This window comes from Schistocerca gregaria, chromosome X (genome assembly GCF_023897955.1).
Source record: "Schistocerca gregaria isolate iqSchGreg1 chromosome X, iqSchGreg1.2, whole genome shotgun sequence".
Lineage (NCBI taxonomy): Eukaryota > Metazoa > Arthropoda > Insecta > Orthoptera > Acrididae > Schistocerca > Schistocerca gregaria.
Genome location: NC_064931.1, coordinates 175,454,297 through 175,480,069, shown reverse-complemented (window position 1 = coordinate 175,480,069; position 25,773 = coordinate 175,454,297). Strand labels below are relative to the sequence as shown.

The following is a 25,773-nucleotide window of genomic DNA, read 5'->3' as shown; positions in this document are numbered from 1 at the left end:
CAAACAACACACGAGTTATGGAGATGCTTTGGGAACTCAAATGGGAATCCCTGACAGGAAGGCAAAGTTTTTTTGAGAAACACTATTTAGAAAATTTAGAGAACTGGCATTTGAAGCTGGCGGCAGAATGATTCTACTACCACTAAACACACATTTCGCATCAGGACCACGGAGATAAAATATGAGAAATGAGGGCTCATACAGAGTCATATAGACAGTTGTTTCTGCCTCACTTTATTTGTGAGCGGAAGAGGAAAGGAAATGACTAGCAGTGGTACAGGCCATGCAACTTAGGTGGCTTGCAGATTGTACACTCCTGGAAACTGAAATAAGAACACCGTGAACTCATTGTCCCAGGAAGGGGAAACTTTACTGACACATTCCTGGGGTCAGATACATCACATGATTACACTGACAGAACCACAGGCACATAGAAACAGGCAACAGAGCATGCACAATGTCGGCACTAGTACAGTGTATATCCACCTTTCGCAGCAATGCAGGCTGCTATTCTCCCATGGAGACGATCGTAGAGATGCTGGATGTAGTCCTGTGGAACGGCTTGCCATGCCATTTCCACCTGGCGCCTCAGTTGGACCAGCGTTCGTGCTGGACGTGCAGACCGCGTGAGACGACGCTTCATCCAGTCCCAAACATGCTCAATGGGGGACAGATCCGGAGATCTTGCTGGCCAGGGTAGTTGACTTACACCTTCTAGAGCACGTTGGGTGGCACGGGATACATGCGGACGTGCATTGTCCTGTTGGAACAGCAAGTTCCCTTGCCGGTCTAGGAATGGTAGAACGATGGGTTCGATGACAGTTTGGATGTACCGTGCACTATTCAGTGTCCCCTCGACGATCACCAGAGGTGTACGGCCAGTGTAGGAGATCGCTCCCCACATCATGATGCCGGGTGTTGGCCCTGTGTGCCTCGGTCGTATGCAGTCCTGATTGTGGCGCTCACCTGCACGGCGCCAAACACGCATACGACCATCACTGGAACCAAGGCAGAAGCGACTCTCATCGCTGAAGACGACACGTCTCTATTCGTCCCTCCATTCACGCCTGTCGCGACACCACTGGAGGCGGGCTGCACGATGTTATGGCGTGAGCGGAAGACGGCCTAACGGTGTGCGGGACCGTAGCCCAGCTTCATGGAGATGGTTGCGAATGGTCCTCGCCGATACCCCAGGAGCAACAGCGTCCCTAATTTGCTGGGAGTTGGCGGTGCGGTCCCCTACGGGGATCCTACGGTCTTGGCGTGCATCCGTGCGTCGCTGCGGTCCGGTCCCAGGTCGACGGGCACGTGCACCTTCCGCCGACCACTGGCGACAACATCGATGTACTGTGGAGACCTCACGCCCCACGTGTTGAGCAATTCGGCGGTACGTCCACCCGGCCTCCCGCATGCCCACTATACGCCCTCGCTCATAGTCCGTCAACTGCACATACGGTTCACGTCCACGCTGTCACGGCATGCTACCAGTGTTAAAGACTGCGATGGAGCTCCGTATGCCACGGCAAACTGGCTGACACTGACGGCGGCGTTGCACAAATGCTGCGCAGCTAGCGCCATTCGACGGCCAACACCGTGGTTCCTGGTGTGTCCGCTGTGCCGTGCGTGTGATCATTGCTTGTACAGCCCTCTCGCAGTGTCCGGAGCAAGTATGGTGGGTCTGACACACCGGTGTCAATGTGTTCTTTTTTCCATTTCCAGGAGTGTAGATGTAGGTGTTGACATGATCTCATTATCAAGTTCTTAAAATTATTATACCATGCCATGCCACGCCATGGTGGGATCAAGTCTTCCCGAAACATGTTGTGTTTTTAAATTAAATACTGGAAAAATGGAAGTGCTGTGACTTCAAAATGGACTTAATACTCTCGCATCACTGTTTCAGCCATACTCCCAATGCCAATGGATAAAAATGACCCATTTGCATCTCTAACAGCTAACAAAACAATAGAATGACAACCTTTGTAATTATAAAACGGAAATACAGATGTAGTAGGGGCTTTCAGTCTAAGGTAATTTCCATATAATCTACCAATACAGTTTGGTAGATTCCATAGTTCCCAATAGTGATCAGTAGGATTTTTTCTTTACATTTCTAGCATTGGTGTTGGTTGTCAATGTTTCTTTGTTGCTTTTGACAGTTCACCAACAATTCTTTAAATGGTGGTGTGTTCTCGGAACAAAGTAACAGTCAAGCAAGGTAGACTTTCAACTCTTTACACATGTTCAAAGTGCGATGTTTGTTCACATTAACATGCCAATAACAATGTGCCCAACAACATATTTTAGACATAAGTTGATTCAAGCCAGAGAAGTTTCTTCATCCGAAGAAGATGTGGTGCCGCATTACTACCTATTCTCACTTCTACTAGTGTTGAACACAAGTGTAAGATGCCACATTTCATACTGCTTGCCACACTATGTCTGTTAGCTGCATGGCAGGACCACACACTGCATGCCCTGCACATGGTGAGCGAGTGCTGGGTGTTGGCGCCAGAGGCTACTGTTAGCCACGTGCTTCTGTGTCTGTGTGTGTGTGTGTGTGTGTGTGTGTGTGTGTGTGTGTGTGTGTGTGTGTGTACACACAGCAAGTGATGGGCAACGAGTGCTGCACATGGGGTTTCGCCAAGCACATGCAGTGCTATAGTCTGATCTGAACCACTAGTCTCACCCCATATCTCTGCAGCATGTGTCCAATTCTGCCCCTCTTCTGTCAATTTAGGACAAATGTTTTGCCTGTGGAACTTGAAAGTGTTCTTTATTTCTCTCTTGCTGTAACCATATTCCCCGAACATGAATTTTAATTGCTGCAGTTCAGATGGTCATTGTCATAAATAATCTTTGCTGTGTTCACTAAAGTGTTCAAAATTGCTTTCTTGTGCACAAGATTGTGAAAACTATTTACTTTAAGGTAACAGTTGGGGTGGACCAGTTACCTGTACGCTAAACAATCAAAGAAGTTTGCTGTTTTCTGCTCAACAAAAACATTCAATTTACATAGCTTTTCATTCCTATCCAGCTTAACAGTAAATTTAATGTTGAGATGGACACTGTTCATGTGATCAATGAACTGATGAAGTGTACCTTCACTCAGAGGCCACACCAAGAAAATATTTTCAACTATCATATGAAGCAAGACACGCAAAACATTGTAGAGTTGTATAACTTGTTCCTGAAAATTATCCATGAAGGATTTGTGACAGCAGGAATCAGATCACTACACTATAGTCAATTCATAATATTCATTGCAGTACACGAAGTATACAGAAGTAGTATTGTCATCATGGTATAGCAGATCAGCTTGATGATCCCAAGTGGAAACAGTTTGTCTTCTACAGCCACATTTGTAAATAACCACACATTCTGACTAACAACTGTGTGTTTTGGCCAATTTTCATTTTTATGAGCGCCTCAATAAATGCCTGTGATTAAAATAAATTGTTGTAACTTCATCATAAGTTACATTAAGAAGTAAGTATCTTTTTTATTTATTGACAGTGACTAGTTTTGGACTCACTGTCCATTTTCAAGCCACCCATACCATAAGTGTGATAGTACAAGCAAAAGAGCTTGCATCGATGATAAAAGCAGCACTATGGCCTACTCGACAACAGTTAACAGATCGCATAGAACAGACACTGGAGAACATTATCACCGTAGGGACCATTTTTGTACATAGGATTTCACTGTATTGTCACACTTATGATACAGATGGTTTGAAAATACACATAGCTTTTCAAAACTAGTCACCATCAAGAAATAAAAAAGATACTTCTTAATGAAGTTCATCAATTTCTGTGAGTTAACAACATGGTGTTCAAAATGTGCCATTATGGCTGCTGATGATCCTCCCACATGTTTTGCTAGTCTGTAAGGTGGTGAACTAATGAAACTAAGAATGGGAATAAGAGGGACCTCATCCTTGTGTGGACTGCTGGGGCTCAAGAATTTTATTGAAAATAAGGTGACTTGAAAACCAAAAGGATTTTACCTTTGTTACTGTTAGACTCAAGCCTCTTTTCTTCTACCTAAGAATATGTGCAATTTTGAGGATGTGAAGCACCTTGAGTCCTGCACTGCAAAAAATGACATATGTAATACCACTATCATACTTTTCTTGTTGCCTTTTTTTCTGTGCACGCATAAGAGAATTATCGTTCATTGGTACATACTGAGTATCTGTGAAGCTTGGCATTCTGACATCAGTTTATCCCCAACTGCCTTCCTGTTATTCTCTTTCCTCACACTGCACACACTAAATTAGGATATCTTGTCTGTAAATAACAAGTCACAAGTTGCCACTCAAGGATCCATAATGACTATGTTGCTACAGCAGGTAAGAAGACTGGCAATATCTACAACTTTGTCATGTACAATTTCATTTCCTGTGGACATCAAAAAGATCAGATGAGATCAAAGATTAGCATGTGGCAACTCTACAACATAAATACTTTTTGGACTAAAAATCTTTGACACATTTTTAGACCACCAATTTTTAAGGCTTTTCAATTTCTTTCCAAAATAAATTTACTACATAATGATTTCTACATCCAGTTGCTTTCAACAGTGCATATGCAGACAAGGAAGCAGTCTCAACATCCTGTCATGTCAGTGGAAATGGGGAACTATCTCATTTGCAATGGGGTGAGGGAATCAATCCTGTCACCTGCCTGAAGTAATGTCATAATGCTGCACATTACCTAAGCCAAGCAAGGGGACACAGAGGCTAAGACACTGGACTTCTAATTGTGAGGAACAAGCATCAAACCTCCATCTTATCACTCTGATCACTGGCAGTGTCTGCCAGGAAATTTCATATCAGCGCACACTCCGCTGCAGAGTGAAAATCTCATTCTGGAAACATCCCCCAGGCTGTGGCTAAGCCATGTCTCCGCAATATCCTTTCTTTTAGGAGTGCTAGTTCTGCAAGGTTCGCAGGAGAGCTTCTGTAAAGTTTGGAAGGTAGGAGACGAGGTACTGGCAGAAGTAAAGCTGTGAGTACCGGGCATGAGTCGTGCTTCGGTAGCTCAGTTGGTAGAGCAGTTGCCCGCAAAAGGCAAAGGTCCCGAGTTCGAGTCTCAGTCGGGCACACAGTTTTAATCTGCCAGGAAGTTTCATATCAGCGCACACTCCGCTGCAGAGTGAAAATCTCATTCTGGAACTCATTTATACGGTCTCTCTCCCAACCTAGCATGTTCAAATTTGGTTGTATCAATACCATTTGACTGCTGCAACTGTAGCCACCGAGAATTCTGGGAGTGTGATGTTTGCAGATACGGGATGAAGAAATGTGTGGGAAGACAGCGCTTTTCAGTGCCAGCAACTTTGCATATCATATGGATTATTTGTTACGGAACAAATGATGTGTGGAAGTAGTTTGTATACATTGGCAGTAACTATGACAACTTCCAACTTCTGTGGCATCCAAACATAAATGGAATATCTACTAGTGTATACATCAGTTGCTACTGTTCTCTTATCTTGTTAAGATCATCACAGAAATGGCAAACAAAAACAAGTATAAGGAAGTGGACAACACCAGCTTGTGTTTTGAACATTACAACTGATAGTATTGTGGTTTGTGCTAGGTCAAGCTATTTGGCACAAAAGTTTTGACTCACAAACTTCAAAGCATTTAACAGCTGAATTGAAAGGTTTAAGAATCGACAAAATTTAGTGCATAAATGTGTTCGAGGTGAGGCTCGAGGCATAAACACTGATACTGTTCAGTCATGGAAAAATACTCTTCTGTTAATCATACAAAGGTACAGACCCAATGATTGTTTTAATGCAGATGAAACGGGCTTATTTTGTCACCTTCTGCCTGACAAATATCTTGAGCTCACAGGAGAGAAATGCCATGGCATAAAGAGAAGCTAACTGTCTCATTATGTTGTAATGAAAGTGGAACACTAAAGTAGGGATCACTAATAACTATAAAGGCAAACAGTCCATGATGCTCTAAAAATGTGCAGTCATTTCCATGTAAATATATGTCTAATGCAAAAGCAAGGGTAAGAACAATTATGTATATTTGAATAATACTTGCATGCCTGGGATGCAAGGTTGGATGTCATAAATAGGAAAATCATACTGTTTATTGACCAGTGTGCAGTGCATCCCAACTCTACAAGCTACCTCCAGTCACTGAACCAAGGCTTTACACAACATATAAAACAAAAATAAATGATGATTCTAGTGCAGGAAATACAGGCCTGTCTTCATACTACAATAAGAAAGGTAATGATCTTGGCCCTACACTATTTTTTAAGAAGTGCTTGGGATTCCATATGAGCAAGAACAATGTCAAACTGCTTCAAAAAGGCTGCCTTTCATCAGGCTAAGAATTATAGAGTGAATGTGGGGCTTCTGAGCTTTGTTGTTTAGTATAAGAAGCACATTGTAAATAACTAATATCGTAAATTTCTATGTGGATGTCAGGGCAGAAAACAAACGAATTGCAGCTGAACAATGATAGCAAATAAAGATGTACAATACACCAACAGTTTGTTGAAATGGCAACCCCTATTCTATTAACAGCAGTGATGCACTAATGGACAGGCGCTAAATGAAAGATGTTCATTTATACCGAGAAATGGTACAGAAACAAAATTTTAGCATATTTTTGCTTTTCTACACAACATGCCACAATCATATTTTGGATGCTGGAGGCTACACGTTCTTGCATAACATAACTTTCTGCATTCCAATTGGCGGTTGGCAGAAGTGTACACATCTGACACATTGGACTTAGCCAATGTCACCATATTTGACACGTTTTTGCCTCTTGTATACTAACACACAATATTGAGTTTCTCAATGTGGTTCTGAACGTTTTCTTGAAACGGCACATTTTGAAGTATAATATAATGAGACAGCGTGTAAGAAAAGTAGTGTTGAAGAGATCACATATTACCCCAAATATGGCAGCCTTAATACCGCATTTCCAATGACAAAAAAATCAAATAATTACCAAATTAGGTATTTTTAGACAGTTTGTTTTCCTGCTAATGATGTCCAAAATCTGTGGTCCCTTCAAAAATGTGCTAAAGAGATTCCATTGTACTTCCTTTCAGGTACCAATAAAATTTGATGTTTGAATGCTCTTACTTGAGATCATATATTTGAAGAAATGAGCTCCAGTGCATTTTTGGTTTTGAAAAGCACCCCTAATATGGTACTGGAAATTAAAAACTGAACTAAAATAATTAAAACAGACACAATATTATCTCCTTCAGAAAAAAATGAAGAGAGACTATTTCCTGATAAACGGTCTGCTTCTGAATGTTACTTTGTGTGTTCTTGGAGTCTGAGATACTGAGACAGAAATAAGAACAGAAAACAATGACAAAGGCCTTAGTAGTACTGTCGCAGAAGTTTTTCATGCACAGCTAAATTTATACAGTCAGTAATCTGGAATCTCCAATGGATGAATTAAATATCAGCTTGCCATCCTATTGCTTTCTTTTAGCTGATTTATGTGCGTAAGGGGGAAATTTGCACCCTACACATCTCTCATTAAAGCTGCAGAAGAGGCAGGGTAATCACACTATATACACCAAGTTTTCTGTTAAAGAGCTGGCCACCTTTAATAAATACTTCTATTGGTCCCAGTGAAAGTTCCTTGCAAACAATCTTACTGACACCTACTTTTATGAGTCACACTTCAAGAAAAAGTTTGCATCTAAGGAATCATTACGAAATAAATTAAAACCCATTTCTGAGGAAATTCATAATGTATTCAAGTTTCTACTAATAAAGTGTGGTTGCAGTCGCACCAAATCACCACATGTGCAGCTGGTTAATTTTCTGGTGTGGTCATTACACATCTAGCTCACTGAAACGATAAAGAGTTTGGGCTCAAAATGTCTTCCTTAAATTACATGTCAGTAAAACTTGAAAATTGCCCAAATATTTCTTCAGGAAAAAAAATGGTAAATACATAAAGACATGTAGACTCAAATTTCCAAAATCAGTGCAACGAAGGGATATGGTGTCCTGAATTTTCACGCTCTCCGTGCTGTGTACATCATACAATCTGACAATGCAGATACTTTGTTGCCATCAAATTCAAGCACACAAAAATCATTACATTCTATTGTACATTGAACTGTCAAATTCGGCCGCCTGCGCCTTCAACCACGTGGTTACCTCTTCTTGAAGCTGTGCGTCGTCATCAATGCGCTGCATAGCCAACCACTTCTTCATTGCTGGGAATAAGTGGAAGTCACTCGGTGCCAGGTCGGGATTGTACAGCGGATGAGGAAACAACTCCCACTTAAAAGATTCGAGAACTTCACGAGTGGCATTTGCCGTGTGGGCCCGGACATTGTCGTGAATCAGCAAGATCTTTGAGCCCAACTTTCCCCTGCGCTTGTTTTGTATTGATCTTCTGAGGTTGTGCAGAGTTTGGCAATAGTTTATTGTAGTGCCTCTTTCCAGGAAATCCACAAAAATCACCCCTTTTCTGTCCCAAAAGAAGAGGAAACCACATGGTTGAAGGCGCAGGCGGCCGAATTTTACGACGAAGGAATTCCCAAGCTCGTCCATCGCTACGATAAGTGCCTTAATTTAAATGGCAACTATGTAGAAAAGTAGTATTTAAGTGTGGCTTTAATCTGTATATAATAAAAAAAAAATCCAATACTTTATTTATTTTTAATTCCAAAACCATGTGGATAGCCCTTGTACAAGGAGATGGGGAGGCAGTATGTGTCATTTTCAAATGAAGGCTGACATGGAACACACATGGAACATCCCGAACATCCCAGGCTCTCAACTCAAAGAAATAAGTGTTTGTAAAACAGGCACAGGACTACCCATTTCTACCAAAACTGTTAGTAATAACTCATCATTACAGAAAATTTGCAATACAATAATATCTCATTGGTTTTCCTGCTGCGTCAATCCTCACTCTGTTTGATATACACGGCAGCAGGTAGCCTCCAGATGACTGATATGCAAATAAAGGTTTTCACGGGATGTCAATGCAATAAAATTTTCTTGGGCTTCTTGCCAAGTCAACCTGCAATGGACACACTGATACAGAAAGGAACCCAAGAAGAGTCGTGCTTGGGTAGCTCAGCTGGTAGAGCACTTGTCCGCAAAAGGAAAAGGTCCCAAGTTCCGAGTCTCAGTCTGGCACACATTTTTTATTTGCCGGTAAGTTTCAAGTCGGTGCCTGCTCTGCTGCAGAGTGAAAATTTCGTTCTGAACCCAAGAATATCTTACTGCAATGACACACAATGAGACCCTTCATTTGCACACACAGAAACTTTGTCAATTAAAACATACAAGCAAATGCTGCAATTGCATTGCCTTGTTTAAATAGCAGGATTACAGGGAACATACAGCACTTTACACAAGTCTGAAGCTGAGAGAATATTAAAGAACCTGATTAGAAATTCAAGTAGTGGTATGTTTCACAGCACTACTACTTCTGACCCAAATCTTAACAGCCCTCCACTGCAGTTCATTTTCTTTTAGAAAGTGGTTCAGCACACCTCTCAAATTTGAGCTTTATTTTTCCTTTAGTACTCATCTACATCTGAAACTGCCATATTCATACATTTCCCACTCAATAACCGCAAGTTTTTATGCAATGATGAGGTTAAAGAAGTACCACTAAATTACTCAAGCAATTAAGATTACTGTAAGAATCACAAGGCCATGCAAAAGAACAAAATCTTCTCCCCACGCCTTTCCTTACATCCTCCACCATACCTACCTTACATGAATGGCACACATTGTTACAATCATCTTTAGGAAAAAATAAATCACAAATACAGTATCCTTCAAAACAATAAACAGAAATGTACCTTGTCTTCTAGCTCTTTCCTGCTCCTCTTCTTCACTACGAAAAAGGCCAAATTCACGGCGCAAACGAGCTGTTAAATTTTCTCGCTCTCTCTCCACTAAAGTGGGAGCACAATTCCATCTCATGTAGTTTACATCATCAGATATTCCTGCAAGAATGACACAGTAAAAATTACCTGTTGTATACCTACAACCCACTGAAAAATGTTGTTGCATTCACAGCTTAAAGAAATCTTCACTAATTACATAATATGGTATTATTTTTCATATATATATATATATATATATATATATATATATATATATATATATATATATATATATATATCATAGGAAATTAATAATGATAAATGACAGACATGGTAATCTATCTTTTCTGTGGACTCATAAAGCTTCAACAAAGACACACAAATGTGGAAACATAAATAATGTACAAGAGTTTCAAATTAAATTCTAATTCTCAAATCTCTGAGACACTGGGAAGTAAAAAGGAAGTTTGGGTTTAACATGGCCAAAGATATAACTAAAACACTATCCCTCTCAGTGAGAGAAATTAGTCTATTAATGCGGAGGATCCACCAATTTTAAGTCAATAAACAATGAGCTGCCAAAGTTACTGCTACAATAAAAAGGCACAGAGTAATTTTTTTCTGTATTCCAACTAAAACAAAAATGTCACTCACAAATAATACAGCTACTCACCACATATTTAGTCATACATAAGATAAAGAAATTGTATAGATTGGTCACAACTTGTGCATGGAGACCTCAGTCAGCAAGAACTTTGCTCATCAAAGGCCGCATTCTAAGTTTAAGTTGTTGACCGGCACATAGTTTTAATATGATAGAATGTATGAAAATTACACATAGTACAGCACAGATTAAAACTTTCATCGTGCAAAGATAAATAAGCTGGCAATAACAAAAATATTAAACTATAATCTGAGAAAATAAATTAAAGAATGTAGTATGATAACTTGGCTCAATGTCTCTGATGCGTTTGGAAAGCAGTAGAGAGGTACTAACAGACTGAAATTTGTGCCAGGTCATAAGGAGTGTCTGGGTAGCACAGCAGGTATGAGCATGGCCTGCAAAATCCCCGGATCCAAGTTTAATTTCTTGTCAAGCTTCCAAGAGGACAAACAGGAAGGACAGAGAGCTAGAGTGTGACGAGGGAGGACTTGAACCTCCGGTGTGTGTGTGTGTGTGTGTGTGTGTGTGTGTGTGTGTGTGTGTGTGTGTGTGTAAATGGCGCCTCAAACTGTGTGGCCACTCCGCGTGACTATTTTGTTGGTATATGATCTACAACTACGTAAGTCAAGACTAAGCTAGACAATCGTAATATTTTTGTTTAGAAAGCTTTTTAATGTATCAAGGGCATTCAAAAAGAAATAAGCCAGAGGCTCTAAAATGAAAACTGATAAGGGACTGCAAAGTCATTTGTGTACGGAAGCAGGTGTGATCCCTACAAGAGCATTAAGTTTCCAAACTTGACACTAGAGGAATACAGGCGCACACAGTGAGCATTTGCACAAAGCTACCATCGTTTTCTGACATAGCAAATTAGAACTATTCCATTTGTAATAATGCATTTAGTTTTATTGGGAATCAATTTAATTAAAACTTATTATGTAACAAGAAAACATTGTGACCTAATTTCTGGGCATGGTGACACGATAAGATATTAAGACTAGCAGTTCAGCTTCAACATAACATACACCAAATTCTGTCAAATTAGTTTGTTTATGCAATAATTAACAATAAAGTTCATAATTAGAAAAATTATAAATCACCCTTTTACCCCAGTGTTTATTAAATTCTTATCTTTGCCATTGTTCTTTTATTAATCTGATTTTTATGCTGCAGCTGACATACTTCATTATTTGATTTAGTCAATAAGTAAGAAATTTGCATAATTTACAGTGTATTTCAATATAGTGTATGTACTCGGAAGTAAGGTATTCCCAATGTGGATGCACAAAGTACTTCGATCAACTTTTCTGAATTTCTAGATTACTGCAGTTCTTACAAAACAAATTTAATCAATACTTATAATACATCCTGAATAGCAAAATTTAACCTAGCTGTTTTTCAATGAGTGTGCAGTTTCTGAAACTTGTTCATCCACCAGTCTTTAGATGGATGTCACTCAATGTCAACAATCTATGTCCAGTTTGTTGATGACAATACATGCACCTGCACTGCAAAAACTAAGCAATGTTGATATTTAAAAAGTTTCTAGTGATTTTTGTAACTCATACTCTGATTAAAACTAACTTTTGACAATTGCAGTGGCTGGGGGGGGGGGGGGGGGGGGAGGCAGCGGGGAGGGCGGGTTGGCAATGTTGCCGGAGGCAGCCAGTCACACTTCACAAGGCGCTGCACATATCTACAAATCAAGCAACACAGTACGCACTTAGCACTCGAGAAACAACTATGACTGGATGGCAGCTGGCCCCTACCACTCTGCTTGCTGAAAGATCAATCACAAAACTAATTTTAAGCAGAGTATAATTAATATTTTGACTGAACTCTCTCTTGGTTGGTAGGGGACTTTAAGTGAAGATGAGCTTTCATTAAGAGTGGTGATTTTTAATTAATGAGTGAATTAAGTGAACTGTTGCAGTGTACTTTTCTCTGGCAGATTTCTGTGAGCCAGTACTGTACATGAACTATGACATTTATGTAAACATGGACAGTGTTTGCCCGATTTGATTACTTGGTTTAGGAACTTGATTATTGACAGTGCTTCATTAATGTGTGTTGTGATGATTTTGTAATTTATATGGGCGGTTCTGCCACTGAACTCTATAGTTATTTCTGGCTGCCAACCTGACTTTATGCACTAGTATTTTCACAAAGTACCAAAATTAGTCATCGTCCATACAGGGTTAACTTTGAGGCTAACAAAATATGTGTAAAAGTGCAGCCTACACTGCGGTGATGAATACATTTTTAAGATAATACCCTCAAACAATGAATAATATTTTCTACTTCAAGTCAACAGTCAGATGTTCTACCGTGGAGGTGAAGGAAACTATGAAAAGCAGGTTGTTGCTTTACACCATGCACTAAGTAGTGGAGAAAACAGAGAAATGGGTGCTTCAAAAGAAGGGCATAGGGATTTAAATGCATTTCCTTACAGCAAAAGGAGTGCTGATAATGGGAATTCAATGAAAAATGGCACACTCCTAACATTCAATTCAACCTCTGGGGCAATGGCTGCCACCATAACTTGCTGGACAATAGTATCAGTAATGGTGTGGCATTTCAGATGATGCGTGATTGGGCAACGACATCTGTCCTTTCTTGAATTGCTTGTGTCATACCTTCACCCTTGTAATGGATGTGTGGTGCTCTTCATAGAATTGTGCCATTTTTAATTAATTTCAGTTCCCTTCAGTTCTTCCACTGTCAGGAAATGCACTACAGTTCTTTTGAAGCCTTCATGCCGCTGTCTTCAGCACAACTGAGTGCAGTCAATGGCAGATGTGTGCACATGCTCACTTTGTCATCACATGGGCATGGGCTCATGCCCCTCTAGTGGAGAGTTTGGGGCCTCAGTGCTTTCTTCCATAGGCATTCACATTATGAATCTTCAGCGGCTTTCATTTTACATGCCTCCAGCTCATTTTTTGTGAATGCCCTTATAGTCGTGTTGTATCTGATATTTTAAATGGATGTGGCAAAATATCACAGTGCTATAATTTTGAAATTATAATGAAAAGGAAAGATTACAACTCACAATACAGCGGAGATGCTGAGCTGCAGACAGGCACCACAAAAAAGACTGCTAGACAAGTAAGCTTTCAGCCAAATGACCCTCTTCTGAATTACAAAAAAGCAGGCACATGCACGCGTGCATATTGGACTTGTCAAAGACCCACTCTCCTTTCCACAGTCCATACAGACGAAACACTTCTTTTCCAACAAACCCTCCAACCAGAGCTAACCTAATTTCACCACTGAACCTTACCTCTCCCAGTTAATACCTCCACCCAACTGTAACCATCCCACTCTGCCACCTAGCCACCCCCTGGTCATCTTCCACGAATTCCTTATCCCCAACTTTGTCTCACCATCACCATCATTCCCCATATCCCTTCCTAAGAACACTAACCCTTTGACAGAAGAAAGGTCAGCCATGCACATGTAACCTCCAATCCCTACTGAAATCCATAAGCAGTTTCCAGAACCTCTGCTCTGAGTCTATCTCCCGCAACACCCACCCTCTACTTGCTCCCTAAAATCTGTGAACCCCACAATCTTGGACGCCCCATTGTAGCTGACTATTGTGCTCCCACTGAATGAATTTCTGCTCTTGTTGAACAGCACATCCAACCAACTGTCCAAAATCTAGCCTCCTACGTCAAAGATATTAACCACCCCTTTACCTCCTGGACCCCTACTTGTCACTACTAATGCCATGTCCCCATACACTGGCATCCCTCATGCCTCTGGTCTTGTCGCTATCAACCTGTCTATGGGCAATCTACAGGTAACTTTCCTAGCCTAGCCTAGCCAAACCTCCCATCCTCCTACTCTGGTTCTGGTTCACTGATGGTGTCTTCATTATCTGTACTCATGACCAAGACATCTGATCCTCTTTCCTACACAACCGCAACACCTCATCTCCTACCTGCTTCAACTCAGTCCTCAACACAACGATCCATTTTCCTGAACATTGACCTCCACCACTCTGATGATTCCATCCACATTTGTCAACATTAAACCCACTAACCATCAATAACACCCGCATTTTGAAAGCTGCTACCCCTTCCACACCAAAAAATCACTTCCATATAACCTAATCACCCACGGATGATGTACCTGCAGTTACAAGAGCTCCCTTTCCCAGTATGCCGAAGGTCTCAAGAAGACCTTCATAGACCCTTGTCTACCTAATCCACAAACAGATTTCCTATGCCATATCCTAACACACCAGCAATCCTCCTACCAGCCCTAAGTATCAACTACAAAGTAGTGCCCCTCGTTACCCAGTACCACCCTGGACTGCAACAGCTGAAGCATATCCTTTGTCAGGGCTTTGACTACCTCTTGTCATGGTCCAAAATCAGGGACATCCTATCCAAGATTTTCCACACACCTCCCGAATGGTGTTCCACTGCCCAACCAACCTACACAACACCCTAGTTCATACCTATGTCACTACCATTCCTAACCCTTGCCACAGGAATCCTATACCTGTGGTGGACTAAGATGCAAGACTTGCCCAATCCACCCACCCAGCACCTCCTGCTCCCCTCCCGTCACAGGCTTATACTATCCCATCATAGGCCGGGAGACCTGTGAAAGCAGGCATGTCATATGCCAACTCTATCACAAATACTGCCCAGTTTTTTATTTCGGTATGACAACCAATCAATTGCCCATCATCATGAATGGTCACAGCCAAACTGTCACCAAGAACAAAGTTCACCAACCAGTGGCCAGCATGCTCAGTTTCAATGGCTGCTTCACAACCTGGGTCATCTGGATCCTTCCCTCCACCACCAGCTTCTCTGAGCTATGCAGATGGGAGTAACCCTCTCAATACATCCTTCACTCCCATAATTGTCCCAGATTCAATCTCGAATAATTCACTTTCCCCACATCCTCCAACCAACTGTTTCCCCTTCCTCTCTCCTGTCACCCACACCAAGTTCATATCCCATCACCTTAAGCGTGTGCTGTTCTTCACTGGTTCTGAAAACGGTGCACCCCATCTCCAACCCGTGTACCTGCCACCCCTGCATCCCTACCCGGCAAACCAACTGCCTCCCTCTAAAGCCATAGCAACCAACTCCCCCCCCCCCCCCCAAAAAAAAACCCTCTCCCTGTCTCCTGCCTCTCCCCAACCCACATTACAAGCTTGTCCACCTGCCGAATGCAGCACTATCACTGTTCGTCCAAATGCTGCTGTGTAAGGCCATGTATTTATGTACAGAGTGGTCCATTGATCGTGACCGGGCCAAATATCTCACGAAATAAGCGTCAAACAAAAAAACTACAAAGAACGAAATTTGTCTAGCTTGAAAGGTGAAACCAGATGGCGCTATGGTTGGCTAGCTAGATAGTGTTGCCATAGCTAAAAACTGATATCAACTGCATTTTTTTAAAATAGGAACCCCCATTTTTTATCATATATTCGTGCAGTACGTAAAGAAATATGAATGTTTTAGTTGGAGCACTTTTTTTGGTTTGTGATAGATGGCGCTGTAATAGTCACAAACATATGGCTCATAATTTTAGATGAACAGTTAGTAACAGGTAGGCTTTTTAAATTAAAATACAGAACGTAGGTGCATTTGAACATTTTATTTTGGTTGTTTCAATGTGATACATGTGTCTTTGTGAACTTATCATCTCTGAGAAAGCATGCTGTTACAGTGTGATGACCTGTAAATACCACATTAATGCAATAAATGCTCTTTGTAGTTTTCTCGTTTGATGCTTATTTTGAGATATATTTGGCCTGGTCACTATCAATGGACCACCCTGTATATCAGTGTGTGTGTGTGTGTGTGTGTGTGTGTGTGTGTGTGTGTGTGTGTGTGTGTGTGTGTGATTTTTTTTTACTCTGGCTCAAGAAAGGATTACTCTGAAAGCTGGAAAGTTTTCTTTCTTTTTGTGTGTGCCTGTCGAAGACTCAATGATCCTGCTTTTCAGTGATTGGTCTCCTTTACTACAAAAACAGTAGATGAAAATGGACTGGGGTAAAGGAATGAAGGGGAAGCAAACGGGCAGAATTTTGCACAGAGCACAATTTAATAACTGCTAATAGTTTGTGTAATAATTACGAAAGAAAGCTGTATCTCTTGGAAGAGACTAGAGACACCAGAAGGTTTCAGGTAGAAGAAACTGCAGATAGGTTAGAAATTAAGTATATGGGATATGGGGGGGGGGGGGGGGGGGGGGAACAACAACAACCAACTAACTAGATGTTGTTAACGAGTTTCAATGGGAGCGTTAAGCAACAATCGATCAAAACAAGGGAAAAAAATACAATAACAGCCAAAGGGCGTAGCATCGTGTGATAAAAAAGTGAAGGTAACAGAGGTTTAAAAAGACCAGACCCAACAAAACCATTGGCCTTGCCGCAGTGGTAATACCGGTTACCATCAGATTACTGAAGTTAATCGCTGTTGCGGTGGGCTAACATTTGGGTGGGTGACCATCCAGTCTGCCAAGCACTGTTGGTAAATTGGGTGCACACAGCCCTTGTGAGGAAAACTGAGGAGCTATTTGATTGGAAAGTAGCAGCTCCAGTATTATAAATTGACAAAAGGGCTGGGACAGTGGTGTGCTGCACACATGCCCCTCCATATCCGCACACAGTGACGTCTGTGGGCATGGCAGCTGGTCGGTACTGTTGGGCCTTCATGGCATATTCGAGTGGAGTAGAGTAGCAGACCCAGTAAAATCTTTGGATAATATATGAAATATTGAACTAAACTGATGAAAGGAGAAAATATAAAGTAGCAGCAAATAAATAAGGTGGAAGTAAATAGATATTTTTAAAAATGAGACTGACAGAAAATGCAAAATGGCAAATGAGTAATGGCTAAAGCAAAAATGCAAAGCTTTAGAAGCATGTATTACTATGAGAAAGAGAGATGCCCACTGTAAGAAAAGCAAAGTGAGCTTTTAAGGAAAGAGAAGCACCTGTATACCTATTACTGGTATGCTATTAGAGCTCTTAATATTCAAAGGAAAGGATGAAAGGTGGAAGGAATATACAGACATTCTATTTCAGGAAAACAAACTTGAAGAGAATATTACAGAAATAGAAAAAGTAGTACATGAATATGAGATGAGAGTATTACACTGTGAGAATAATTTGACAGGAGTATGACTCTGTGAGACTAATTTGACAAAGTACTCAAAGAGCAAGTCGAACAAGGCCCCTCAAGAGGACAACATTCCCTCAAGTTGTTGGGCTCGGTAGAGCCAACCATGAGAAATCTATTCCACCTGCTACACAAAATACATGAGAAAGTCAAAATACTGCTGGACTTGAAGAAGAATATAATAATTACAATTCCAAAGAAGGCAGGTACTGCAGGTTTGAATATTACTGAACCATCAGTTTAATATTAATAAGTCATGGTTGCAAAATACTGACACAAATTATTTACAGAAGAATGGAAAAACTGGTAGAAACTGATCTCGGAGAAGAGCACTTTGGGTTCTGAAGAAATGTGCAAGCCTAGTTTTATCATAGCAGCTAGTTTTATTCTATCAACTTCTTAATACCAAATCTTATTTGTCAACAAAATGGCTCTGAGCACTATGGGACTTAACTTCCAAGGTCATCAGTCCCCTAGAACTTAGAACTACTTAAACCTAACTAACCTAAGGACATCACACACATCCATGCCCGAGGAAGGATTCGAACCTGCGACTGTAGCGGTCGCGTGGTTCGGGACTGTAGCGCCTAGACCCGCTCGGCCACTCCGGCCGGCTTATTTGTCAACACTGGGCAACGATTTATTAGCTACTTTGCAGTAATAAGGTTAATTAATGGCACAGGGATCCAATTTTCATCCATTCGAGCAACTCTATAAAAAGAGACTACTGGCGGGTAGCTCAGACTGTTCCACAACTCTTCAATAACTTGTATAATGAAATGAGAAAAAACCTACAGGGATCTACCACACTTTTTCACCAAGACTTTACAGAAAGGAGGAGGTTGTGGCAGTGATGCAGACTGGACTTCATTCACAAACAAAACATAACAAAAGAGCTCCTTGCCAGGCCGGGAAGGCCCAAGAGATGTCTACCAGCCATCATGTCACCCTCGCCCCTGTGGCATCGTGCAGATGCTGTATGGAGGGGGATATGGTCAGCACACTGTTCTCTTGGACGTTTTACACACTTTCCAGACCATGGAGCTGCTACTACTCGGTCACGCAGCTCCTCAATTGGTATCACGACACTGAGTGCACCCCATACCAGTCATCCCACCAAGAAAAATTCAGTGTCAGTACTGGGAATCAAACCAGGTCCTCTGCATGGTACCTTTCTACACTGATCGCTCAGCTACTGAGGTGGACATGAGACTACTCTGCATAAATGATTTATAATAAGTTAATAGGTGATTGGTCATCTACAGGGGGAAAAAAAAGTTGGTTAAAACTCTATAGTAGTGCTATTCCCATATACCCTGAGGGAGACCTAAGGTAGCAGTGTTCAGGAATCACAGGAGGAAACATCAGTGAGCTGCCATTACCAAGATCTACGTACACTCCTGGAAATGGAGAAAAGAACACATTGACACCGGTGTGTCAGACCCACCATACTTGCTCCGGACACTGCGAGAGGGCTGTACAAGCAATGAACACACGCACGGCACAGCGGACACACCAGTAACCGCGGTGTTGGCCGTCGAATGGCGCTAGCTGCGCAGCATTTGTGCACCGCCGCCGTCAGTGTCAGCCAGTTTGCCGTGGCATACGAAGCTCCATCGCAGTCTTTAACACTGGTAGCATGCCGCGACAGCGTGGACGTGAACCGTATGTGCAGTTGACGGACTTTGAGCGAGGGCGCATAGTGGGCATGCGGGAGGCCGGGTGGACGTACCGCCGAATTGCTCAACACGTGGGGCGTGAGGTCTCCACAGTACATCGATGTTGTCGCCAGTGGTCGGCGGAAGGTGCAAGTGCCCGTCGACCTGGGACCGGACCGCAGCGACGCACGGATGCACGCCAAGACCGTAGGATCCTACGCAGTGCCGTAGGGGACCGCACCGCCACTTCCCAGCAAATTAGGGACACTGTTGCTCCTGGGGTATCGGCGAGGACCATTCGCAACCGTCTCCATGAAGCTGGGCTACGGTCCCGCACACCGTTAGGCCGTCTTCCGCTCACGCCCCAACATCGTGCAGCCCGCCTCCAGTGGTGTCGCGACAGGCGTGAATGGAGGGACGAATGGAGACGTGTCGTCTTCAGCGATGAGAGTTGCTTCTGCCTTGGTGCCAATGATGGTCGTATGTGTGTTTGGCGCCGTGCAGGTGAGCGCCACAATCCGGACTGCATACGACCGAGGCACACAGGGCCAACACCTGGCATCATGGTGTGGGGAGCGATCTTCTACACTGGCTGTACACCTCTGGTGATCGTCGAGGGGACACTGAATAGTGGACGGTACATCCAAACCGTCATCGAACCCATCTTTCTACCATTCCTAGATCGGCAAGGGAACTTGCTGTTCCAACAGGACAACGCACGTCCGCATGTATCCCGTACCACCCAACGTGCTCTAGAAGGTGTAAGTCAACTACCCTGGCCAGCAAGATCTCCAGATCTGTCCCCCATTGAGCATGTTTGGGACTGGATGAAGCGTCGTCTCACGCGGTGTGCACGTCCAGCACGAACACTGGTCCAACTGAGGCGCCAGGTGGAAATGGCATGGCAAGCCGTTCCACAGGACTACATCCAGCATCTCTACGATCGTCTCCATGGGAGAATAGCAGCCTGCACTGCTGCGAAAGGTGGATATACACTGTACTAGTGCCGACATTGTGCATGCTCTGTTACCTGTGTCTATGTGCCTGTGGTTCTGTCAGTGTGATCATGTGATGTATCTGACCCCAGGAATGTGTCAATAAAGTTTCCCCTTCCTGGAACAATGAATTCACGGTGTTCTTATTTCAATTTCCAGGAGTGTATAATCTATTGGCAGATGTGGTCTGTTGAGTACTCCACAGCAATTCTTGGTGACAATGTTGAAATTGTTAGTCATGCTCAATATCCAATAAAAAAAGTAAATGTTAGATATAAGTTTTCCACCGAATACCAAACAGGCCATCATCACAAATGGATTCAGTTTGCAATGACAACACGAAAGGAAACATTTCCCCAACTGAAGGCAATATCGAATAACGAGTCCACTCTCAAACTGCATCATAAACAACTGCCTGTGAAGGCTTCCACGGTCATTGTCTGTCAATAAAATTCTTCTGCATATGTGACTGCATTATCAAAATGTCAATGTCTCCAACATTTTGGCTATTGTTGCAAATGCTCTTCCTCAGGGTGCTGAGCTGACAGTCAGGAGGGCCATTTGCAACAGTAGTCATACCTCAATGTTTCAACTCAGAAACTACCAACAATAACAATTTTCGTACTGAACATATTAATTCTAGCCAACAAAACTGTCAGTGGTATACAACATCCTGCAGTAAACAGCTACAAAGAAATTCATCAACACCCATCTTCAATCTCATGGTTGAAGTCTACAATCAATATACACTAGAACTATAGCATATCAGGATAAGATACTTTAAACATGAACTGATAGCCACACAGTGGCTGCAACTATTGTTTGTAATAGTCTTTTCAACTATACATTCAGGTGATACATTCATAATGTCTAACACACTAGCTCAAAAGACAGCATAACAAAGATATTTTTTTTTTTTTTTTTTTTTTTAAATGGTGTCATGTTTGTGCTTAACTGTAACTGTTACAGCCTAAAGCAATAATGATATCAAAGCAATCATGATATCACTTAAAAAATTAATGAAAGCCATGATCTGTTTTACATGAAGCTAATAACAATGAATCACTGACTTTTAGTTCAGTTAATGAACAGCAGTTAGTTCAAAAGGTATTGTACGTTATGATAATTTCTCATATCTGAAGAACTAACAAATTTCAATCCCCCCCCTTCAAAAGACTCGGCCATAATAGTTAAATACTATAGTTTCAGAAACTGGTTTCATTGACATTTAGATTTTTAATACTATCTCACCTCTTTTATCATCAACACTTTCAGTATTTACAATCAGCGGTAGAGCTGCTGATTCTGGAGAACTGTCAATAGTATTTCTTTGTGGGTCATCCTCATCATGTGACACGGATGAAGTGCTGCTTGTACTGCTTGAACGACTCCTTATAATTGTTGGTGAACAACATGTACTTTCTTTTTTAATGACCCCCTGTTCTGACCCACAACCACTGTGTTGTTTTCTCTGACGGTATTCAGATATGGAAAGCTGTAAAAAATAAAATAAAAGCGAAAGTTTGATACCACATTTAAACAATCAATATGTCAAACAAACATTTAAACCACATGAAGAACTTAAACAGAAGGCATGCACACTCCTACCGTTCTGACCTTGCGCTTGGCAGGTTGAACCAAGACTGTGTTCACTCTCTCTTCTTGTTTTGTTTTCTGTTCTTCAAGACTTTTCTGAGCTGACTGACATGGGTTTATAATTCTAGTGTGTTCCTCATCTCCTTCTGCACTTTTACATGAACTTATCACAGAACATTCTGCAGATGTAACTCTATAGTTATGAGTTGTTTGCAATATGCCTCTTTCCCTCCGAGTTTCATTGCAAAACAGTGAAGTGCTGCTTGTTTGTTTGGCTGCTGGTGCACACTCATCAATATCTGTGTCATCCCTTACAGACACTTCATCTTCTTCTTCCTTCTTTTTGTTTCCTATTCCATTGTCTTCATGCTCCCCTTCCTCATCCATTACGTCTGTCCCAGAGGTTCCTCCTCTTCCTCCAGCTTGTCCTTCACCTGATACTGCTTCATAACCACCAACATCACCATCTTCTTCATCCCCATTATCATTAGCATCCTCTCCACCAGCAGCATCATGATCATCATTGTGGCCATCATCACCATCATCATCATCATCGTCATCACCTGCTTCTTCTGTCTCTTCATCTTCTTCAATGTCAACATCCTCATCTTCTTCTTCATTGTCACCTTCACCACTACCACCAGCAGCACCACTACCACAACCACCAGTGTCATCATAATCTTCATTTCTCGACTCCTTATAAGTAAATTTGCTGGCCTCTCCACTTATTATTTCATTAGGGGCTGAATCACAATTTATTTCACAATCCTGTTGTGAGACATAATTCGTTTTTTGTTCTGCATTCCTGAAATTTTTGTCTAATCCAGCAAATTCAGATTCAGCATACTGAGGATAAGACCCAAAATTATGTTGCTGGCGTATAACAGTGGGATGTGCAGCCTTGATGACATGACTTTGGTTTTGTTCGATGTTTACACTGTATGTCAGTTCTACAGCAGAATCTTGAACTGGCCGTAATTCTGATTCTTGTGCTTCACAACCTGATGCACCATACTGATCCTCCTCCTCCTCCTCCTCCTCCTCATCCTCTTCTTCCTCTTCCTCTTCATGAATAGACTGGCTGTCTTCCAAGGAGGCATTAGTATCGTCTTCATCACAGCTCACCTAAAATAAAAATGACTCATTACACAAAACAAAGAACATTATACATTTAATCTTTCCTATCTCTCAAATTCTACTAATGGAAGCCATTAAAGCAAATGAGTACTCTTACAGTTATTTTTTTATCGTGCAAGATCCACAGGCAGGATGTACAGGAAGGAACTAGAGGGATGCACAAGTTGGAAAGTAAGCACATGATGTATTCAGCACAAAGAGAGATGGAAATGTCCCACACCACATGCTTAAGCTGTTTTCACCCCTGGCAAATAGCAACAATGCATCCTGTTCCACAAGGGGACACTGATTCAGCTTCCAACTCTTTTCTGAAAAATTAATCTACTCTGTAAACAATTGCCGTCATTTGTTAATCTCAAAAACATTGTGCTTGCTTTACTTGCCCATAATTAACACTGTGATTGCTAAATAGTCTAACATTACCTACATTACAAAAATAGTGGGGAAAGTTCTGACTGGATGCAAATAGTTTAGAAGGGTCAAATCACTTACTTTCGAAACATTTTTCTGCTTGACCATCATGGATTTTGATGGAATTTCATTTGACCATTCGCACATGTCTCTAATGAACATTGGTACAGTTCAACATTCATCAAAGAAATACCAGCTGCAATATAGTCGCTTGTTTGACTCAACATGCAGAGTGAGGGTGAATTTCTGGTGACTTTGATATGTTATATCTCGGGCAATATTTTGTTGAAAAACAAAAAAATTTGGCCATCTTGTATAACTTTTATGCATAATAAGGAAAGACTCTTACAAGCCATATTCACCCATTCTAAGTTTGGTTCTTATATATCCCATGGACTAAAGGTATGACGAACGTGGAACTTGGCATGTAGTAACCCTACAACACAAAGTTTTCAGATATAAAGTGTCTTCTATGTACCACTTTCTAGAATGACAAAGTTAAGTGCATCATTGAAAATTCTGTGGAAAGATGAAATAATTCTGTATTTTTGACCTTATGTTTCAAATAAGTTGCACGAAGAAAATGTAGACTTCAGATTCTTTATTTCTTAGAGTAAACGCATGCTAAACATGAAACTTAATATAGAATAGTTTGATTGCACAACGATGTGGAATAGAAGATTTCATTCACCTACTATTCTCCAATGATCTACAACTTTTTCAAAAAGATGATGGTTCTTCTGGAAAGATGAAAATAGTGTATAATTCTTTTACAAATACCATTTTGTATTAAAGCTTCAAAATCAGTCTTCTTTGAAACAACTTGTTTTAAGCCCCTGCCTCCCCTTCCTCTCAGAACAGTGGGTTCAATTTCCAGCATGGGCTAACAAGGCAACATAAACCGGAGTGAAAAAAATGCACTACAAATCAAGTTTTAACTTTGGACACATCAACTTAAGGTTTTCCATTATAAAATATCATTCATGTACTGCTTTCCAAATGTCCACAAAAATCAGCTGAAGACCGATTTTCATAAAAGTTACAGGAAGTAGAACACACTGAATCTGATTTTAGAAAAATTTTTATATAACTGTTTTCAAGCTAATCAAAGTCAGGAAGAACATGTTTTCAAGCATTCAGAAAATCACCTTAGATTTTCCAATGTGCGCTAATAATACCTGACAATGACAGCAAATTTGAGCGAATGCACTGCAGCAACAGGCTACATCGCAGCAACCTGCTGTCCAAGTTTCATTGCATGTGGTTTTTATCTTTAAATTGACAAGTAACATCTCACTGCATTACATTCATCCATGGTGACATTGTTTAAAGTTTATGGCTCACATAAATAATCAATAGTCTTCCAACAATGACCGTAGAAGGTAGAGTACTTAGCAAATGGCTTTGTAAGCCGACAGGTACCACCACAAGGCTTTGAAACCTAAATTAAAAAACCAAATTAAAGACTTGGGAATCTGGATGAAGGAACCCATCAGTGGCTCGTATTGCACAGCTATTGAGCGTGATCCCTAAAGTGATCGGTTTGTCAGTTTATGTTCTTGAACCGGTAGTGAAATAATACTTCTCAGTTTAAAAAGAAAAATCACATGCAACAAAATATGGGCAACAGGTTGCTGCAGTGTAGGCTGAAGCCATTGTGCATTCCATTAACTCTGCCATAATTTTCAGATATTATCAGTGCACAGAGGGAAAATCTAACGTAATTCTCTAACCGCTTGAAAACATGCTCTTTTTTACTGTGATTATTTTGAACTCAGTTATGGAAAACAGGTTTTCTAAAAGCAAATTGAATGTGATCTATTTGTGAATTTTTTAAAAAAAATCAAGTTTGAACTGATTTTGGAGAAATTTGGAAAGCAGTAAGTGAATTTTATACTGGAAAAAGCTTATGCTGCTAAGTCATAATATTCAAAATCACAGGTTTCACTATTTTAATCAGGGCGACATAAAAAGCCAAAGTTAAAACTTGATTCACAGTGCAATATTTCTTGCCTCAATTTATGTAGCACTGTTAGCCTATATTGGAAATCAAACCCACTGATTGAGGGAGGGAGGGAGGGAGGGAGGGAGGGAGGGAGGGAGGGAGGGAGAGAGAGGGAGAGAGAGGGGGGAGGGGGAGAGGGAGAGAGAGGGGGAGGGGGAGAGGGAGAGAGAGGGGGAGGGGGAGAGCGAGAGGGACAGGGGGAGGGGAGGGAGGGAGGGAGAGACGGGGGACAGGGGGGAGGGGGAGGGAGGGAGGGAGGGAGGGAGAGACGGGGGACAGGGGGGAGG

The 25,773-nt window shown here is 41.5% G+C and overlaps 1 protein-coding gene across 4 annotated transcripts in view; it reads right to left on the bottom strand.

The window, feature by feature from the left end:
• Positions 1–25,773, bottom strand: part of LOC126297385 (uncharacterized) — a 305,076-nt gene that overhangs the window by 7,406 nt on the left and 271,897 nt on the right. For 3 of the 4 annotated variants that reach the window (XM_049988116.1, XM_049988118.1, XM_049988119.1), the window contains 3 exons: positions 21,946–23,058; positions 21,589–21,832; positions 9,837–9,983 (listed from right to left, as the gene is read on the bottom strand). In XM_049988116.1, the coding sequence (XP_049844073.1) occupies positions 9,837–9,983; positions 21,589–21,832; positions 21,946–23,058 (1,504 nt within the window). The remainder of the gene's footprint in view (positions 1–9,836; positions 9,984–21,588; positions 21,833–21,945; positions 23,059–25,773) is intronic. The other variant, XM_049988117.1, reaches the window with a different exon arrangement.